The 6,558-nt window shown below is 41.7% G+C and overlaps 2 protein-coding genes across 2 annotated transcripts; one reads left to right on the top strand and one right to left on the bottom strand.

The window, feature by feature from the left end:
• Window positions 210-2,048, bottom strand: LOC109226533 (probable receptor-like protein kinase At5g24010). Its single transcript, XM_019391316.1, has one exon. The coding sequence runs from the start codon at window positions 1,892-1,894 to the stop codon at window positions 479-481; it is 1,416 nt and encodes a 471-aa protein (XP_019246861.1). The 5' UTR covers window positions 1,895-2,048; the 3' UTR covers window positions 210-478.
• Window positions 3,966-5,417, top strand: LOC109235984. Its single transcript, XM_019402226.1, has 2 exons — window positions 3,966-4,091; window positions 4,629-5,417. Exons 1-2 carry the CDS (start codon window positions 3,966-3,968, stop codon window positions 5,415-5,417), a joined length of 915 nt encoding a protein of 304 aa, XP_019257771.1.

The following is a 6,558-nucleotide window of genomic DNA, read 5'->3' as shown; positions in this document are numbered from 1 at the left end:
TTGGAGTTGCATTCATCATAAAACTTCGACAAATGAGTGCTTTCCCTGAAGTCGCAATCTAATAATCGTAGATGTCAATCATTAAAGCCTACCAGTTCTATGTTTATAGTAAAAACTGTATGACATCAGCATGCAATAATGAAACAGGAGTCATAATTAAAGTGAGAATGTCCAATTTTCAACAACTCAAGCTTTCGAAGCATACAATACCAATAAATTGAATATGAGTTTGCCAACAAGTTTCTCAGAATCTTCACTTTCTGAATGTTAAGTCGCAAAACATAAGATATAGAAGCACACAGAAAATATCAAATAGTGGAAAAACTAAAACAAATCCTGTTAGAACAGTAATTTTGCTTTTAATTACATAAATATAAATACTTACAGTACAAGACAACAGAACTCCGTGCTAAAGGCAACCCTAAAGGTTTCAAAGTAGTGAAAATTAAGATATCTTCTTAATCATATTTCAGAATCATCACAGCTTATTAGATGACATTTGGTTGCTGTATTTCATATTAACTTCAGGAATCTCTGTGGGTAAACTCCACCAGGTCCCAGAGTCAGTAGCCCCAGCTCTTCTCCGATGCATAATCACAAATGCTATCAGAAGCAAGAAGACAGCAGCTAGCATAGGATAAAAGCTACCATTTCCCTTCTTCCAACTCTTCAAGACAGAATGAGCACAAATCTCACCATCAAAACTACCCACAGAATTATTAATCTTCATGATCTCAACCCCATTCAGAATGGCATCGACAGCACGTGGCAGACTCATATTCGATGGCCCAACGCTCAATGTCAAAACACCAGAACTATCTCCATCAACTACAACATCAGCATAGAAAGGGGAAGCCAGCATCCCATTCGTAACTGACGTAAGATCCAAGTTTTTGTAGGCCAAATTGTCGTTCACATACACATCAAAAAATAGCATCCCACGCGCAATACTAGCTATATCACAGAAGTGCATCCTAACCAAGTACTTGTACCCTCCAATCACCGGAAATGTCCATGTCATATTCAACTCAGAGACTGAATCACCTGAACTCCTAATAACTCGAGCAGAATTATAAACATTATCAGGACCAACCTCTCTACTTGCCCCACCATCTTGATAGTTTATACGGCCACCAAAATGAACCTTTGAAGACCCATCCTTAGACTTAAGATACTCATCATCAGTAACCCAAGTTCTCCACAATGAATCATTAAAAGGGGTAACTTTCCAACCACCAACATTAACCCTATACACAGTTTCAAACCCATTCTTCAATAGTCCATGAATTTGCTCATTTTTATCAAAACTGACATACTGAGCTACGTCAGCAATCAAATCATTAGGAGCAGAAATAACCTCAATCCCATTTACAAATGCAAATTTTGACTTATCAATAGGCACAAAGCTGATAACAAGCACATCCGAATCTACCCCAATCACATAATCCTTTACTATCTCAATATCCTGACCCATTTCTATACTTAAACTGTTAAATAACACAAACCCATTTGCCAAGACATGAAATTTAGCATTATTAAAATCGAGACTACTACTAATTAATCGCCGGAAATGGAGACGTAGCAAGTGAGTACCAGGATTCTTGATGAGGAACTTGTACTTAGAGGGGCGCGTGAAAACACGAGCGGTATGGTAAATTGGGGAAGACTTAGGACTTCGGTTTGCGTCAGTGAGTGAAATCGTTCCAGTGGAGGCAAGAAACGACATCGTTGAGTCGCCGGAGAAGTGGCGGTGGTCAGAGTCAACGGTTTTAGGTTCATGGGACCCACAGTTTATGAGGTAGTGATCGATGGGGGAAAAAGAGGCTGCGATAAGGTGGAAGCAGAGGAATGTGAAGGAGAAGTACAGGGCTAAGGTGGAAAAGAGAGTCGCCATTGTAATTGGACAAAGATCAAAGTGAAGCTATGAAGAGAAGGTTAAAGATGGTGTTTGATGATCACAGTTGGGGGGTGGGGGAGGGATGTATAAACGTGTGGGACCAATGAGATGTTGGAGGGTGGAACATTCGCTGGTGAGTTTGTCTGTAAACGTGTGGGTCCATCAAATGAGGGCAGGGTCAAACCATAAAACCTTATATTCCAGTTTACAGCATGCAAAACTTTTCATATTTCATCTCTCGTATGCACCGGAGAAGATAATGTATGAATTAATTTTTTGGTATTATTAATTCTTTATTTGATACTCCCTCCGGTCATTTTTATTCGGCACGTCTTGACTTTTCACGCCCTTAAGAAATAATAAATAAAGTGTGTATGGGTCCAAATTTGGCAACCACGACCATTGCCGAGTAGGACAAGGAACGAGGTTATCATGACGACCTCGTCTGATGGTCGTCGTGGTGAAAGGCGATGACTAAGGGCGGTCAGTCGAGGCATGACATACACGGCAGTGTAAACTTAGTGGGAGACAGTAAGAATATGCCTTTCGAATATTCTCTATATTGTACTTTTTAGGGGTTTTTGAGAAATTGTCCCTTATAAATAGGAAGAGTGAGTAAAGAAAAGGGGCACGGGAGAAAAAAGACAAAATAACACTTTGTAAATGAATCATCTAAGAGTGAATACAAAAGAAGTCTTGTTCATCTGAGAAGATCCAAAGATTCCCCAATCATCTCATACTCATTCTTCTGGTAAAGGGTCAAAATCAGTCCACAAATGGCTTACTTCTTCAAATTAGATCCATTCCATCAGTCGCATCTGCCCTGTCTCAATCGGTCGAGGTATTGATGCCTACTTCGCCGATCTGAACCACTTCGAGTCTAATCAACAACATCTCCATGGATAGTAAGAATTCCTACATCTCTTGGCATCTTGATCTTTTGTCGTAACGAAGAAGGAAGAGCACCACCCCTAACGCCGATTACATCTAGTAAGATTGAGTGTGCATTTAAGTCTTCACATTAATGAGCATTTATTTGATTCCTACATATTTGCTACATCATTCATCTTGCTTACTCATTCCATCACATGATCTAGATTTTATTGTGCTTAACTAAGATTGACCTCATCATTATCATTAGTTGTTTTAATCATAAAGGTTTTACATCTTTTAGTCAAACAATTTGGCACCGTCTGTGGGGATATCTTTAGTTTAGATTTCAGTTTCCTCTAGATCATAGAAAGGGATAGTCACCTCTTCCTAGCTTTGCACAAACTAACAATGGCAGGAAAAGGAGATGCAAGGCTAAAAGCAATAGTAGGTGTCACAACCAACATCCTGAACACCATCAACGAAGACAGCAGGGAAAATAACAAAAACGGGACACCAAACACCACACTCAGGGGAGACACTTCACCTCCCCCGCACGGAGCGTAACTGCTTCGCGCGAGAAGGAAGCCTCCACATCTATAACAGGAGAGGCACCACCGGAAGTAAGAAGACTACTGGAAGAGTGGCTAACAAGTACTCTGAACAACATACTTGATAAACCCGCCCAAATGGATAATAGAGACATTCCACATGTAGATGTCACGGCGATCGCTGACGAGCGAGATGTCCCCCGCACAGGTAACACTCATATTGTTGTTGACACAGGTAATGACACGCTCGCAGCCGTTTTAAGGAAAATGGAGGAGATGGAAAATGAGAATAAGGCACTCTGTGACCAGATGAAGGAACACAAAGAGAGGGTTGACAAAATACCAAGCGCCCCAAAGTTGTTGCCAAAATGGGACGTTAGTCGATTCATCGAGCAACCATACAATAAGGAAGCACCCCCCTACGCCATTCCAAAGACCTTCAAAATGCACCATACCTGAAGATATATGACGGTACTACCGATCCAGAAGATCATATCTTCCACTACGTCACAGTCGTAAAAGGTAACAATCTTTCGAAAGAACAGGTACCATCGGTGCTACTGAAAAAGTTCGACGAAACCCTAACAGGGGGAACCCTGACCTGGTACTCACAACTACCGGCACGTTCGATAGCAACGTTCGAAGAAATGGCGAACAAGTTTGTCACCGCTCATGCAGGAACCAAAAAGGCGGAAGCCAGAGTAAATGACATATTTTTCGTCAGGCAAATGCACGACGAGGGACTCAGGGACTTCTTAGCTCGGTTTAACAAGGTGAGAATGAGCTTGCCAAATGTGTCAAAAGGAATGGCGATAGCATCCTTCCATAACGGATTAAACAGGAATGGGTCGAGAGCGACCAGAAAATTGTTAAGCAGACTCATGAAATACCCTCCAACCACTTGGAAAGAAATCCACAACGCCTACTACGCCGAGGTAAGAGTCAACGAGGACAACCTCAATGGTCTGATCCAACGGTTGACGTCAGTTCAAACTGAAGCAAGAAAAGATCGTCACAACGACGGTCGAAGAGATTAGTTGGCGCCCCGTCTCGGTCGAAAAAGGCATCAGCCCTACATCAGGACATCTATCCCACCTCCCCCGCGGCACACGGATGCTCCTTCTCGACATGCAACGCCACATCGACACGAAAAAGGTATGCCTCCACTCCTATCTGCTCACAATTTTTGTGTCTCCCCTTCAGAAATAGTGTGCGCACTAGAGAAACTCGGTACAAAGGTACAATGGCCGCAAAAGATGAACTCCGACCCAAGCACTTGGAAGTCGAACGCTCTCTGCGAATTTCACCAGGAAAGGGGTCATAAAATAGAAGATTGCATAGGACTGCGGCAGGAGGTAGTGAGAATGCTAAATCAAGGACACCTTAAAGAATTGCTAAGCGATCGAGGACGGGCTAACTTTGCCCGCGGACGCGAACAACCCCAGGGACCTCCGAAACCGCCCTCTCCCGCTCGCACTATACAGATGATCATCGGCGGAGGCGATGACACAACAATCAACCATATAAAATTCACCACCACACATAGACTCAAACGATCGATCACTCATGAACGGTATGATGACCTCGAAGATAGTATCATCTTCCATAAATCAGATACCGACGGTTTGTCTTTCCCTCACTACGATGCTCTTGTTATCACGTTACGTATTGCAGATACTGATGTAAATAGAATAATGGTAGATGAGGGGAGTGGCGCATGTATTATCCATCCTCGAGTCCTCGTACAGATGGAACTTGAAGATAAAAAAATACCGCCTTGCATAACACTAACAGGTTTTAATAATGCAGTCGAGCGAACATCTGGAGAGATAGTGCTACCCGTCCTAGCCGGAGGAGTCACCCTGAAAATGACATTTCACATCATTGATCAAGATACAACCTACAACGCTATCATAGGGCGCCCGTGGATACACGCCATGCGATCAGTCCCGTCCAGTCTCTATCAAGTAATCAAGTTTCCTATTCCATGGGGGATATTCAGCATCCAGGGCGAACAACACACCGCACAGGAACGCTATCGCCTCGCCAAGGATTACGCACAAACCCAACAACTAAAAGGAGCAAGTGCAGAAGCATAGCAATCAGCGATGTCGGGAACCAAACTTGACGTACGGACAGATGTTATCAAGGACCCCTGATGTTCTAAACGTCAATACTACACAAGAAGGGGGGTGATTTGTGTGGTACCTAATTTTCGCACTAGAAGAACCCGGTTCTTCTAGATGTGCTTACTATGACTGTTTGCGGAATTAAGAGTGCATAAAATAAAGAACACAGAGATTTTTACGTGGAAAACACCTGGCTCAAAAGGTGAAAAAACCACGACCTACTACTCAGTAGGATTTTCCCAAACTTCCACTAAAATCGCTGAGCCAAAAATAGCATTTACAAACTCTTGTAAACCTAAGGAGTAAACTCTAATCCCAGTGTGGCACACAGCCTCAACTGCTGCGACACTTTCAAGTTAACTCTAACTTGAATACTCAATATATCTATTACAATTGCTTCTAGATAAAGCTGAAAGGTACAATATGAAAACACCTACTACAATTGAACTAGAAATAAAGAAAAACACAATGGAATTGGTTCTTCACTCTTGGTTCATGTAGCTTCAGATTTGCACACTTGAATCACACATAAATTGCTTGCAAAATTCGCCTAGCTCTTTTGCTCTCAATTTAGTTTAACTTCTGCGTATGTGCAATCCCGTGTAAAAGAGAACAATCTTTATTATTTATAGAGTTAGTAATCAGAGTTTGATTAAAACTCGAATTGCTGATCCTTCATCAAATTCGAGTCCTAGAACAACACAAACTCCAATCCTTGATCTGGATGTAGTTCTCTTTACATAAGGAGACTTTAACTCCTTATCCTATGCAACCTTTTCGATCAACTCTGAAGATATTGTTACTGATTGTTGCTGACCCTTGAGACTTACCTTGACACGTTTGTCACATGAATAAATATATCAACACTGTGTATGTCTCACATGATGGACCTGGTTCATGGTTGAGTTCATTTTGTCAATCTTCAAAACTTTATCTGAACTTGGGCCAACAAATTCCCCCTTTTTGATGATGACAAACTCTGTGCTTTACTGATCAGAGACCCTATTGAACTCAGCTTAATTTTCACACTTTAATTTAACTTATCATTAAGGACCAGGTTTAATCAGGTTATAAATATCACTTTATTTCAGAATACAAAGTAAAACACAAT

This window comes from Nicotiana attenuata, chromosome 1 (genome assembly GCF_001879085.1).
Source record: "Nicotiana attenuata strain UT chromosome 1, NIATTr2, whole genome shotgun sequence".
Taxonomy (NCBI): Eukaryota; Viridiplantae; Streptophyta; class Magnoliopsida; order Solanales; family Solanaceae; genus Nicotiana; species Nicotiana attenuata.
This window is presented reverse-complemented; position numbering and strand designations above follow the sequence as displayed.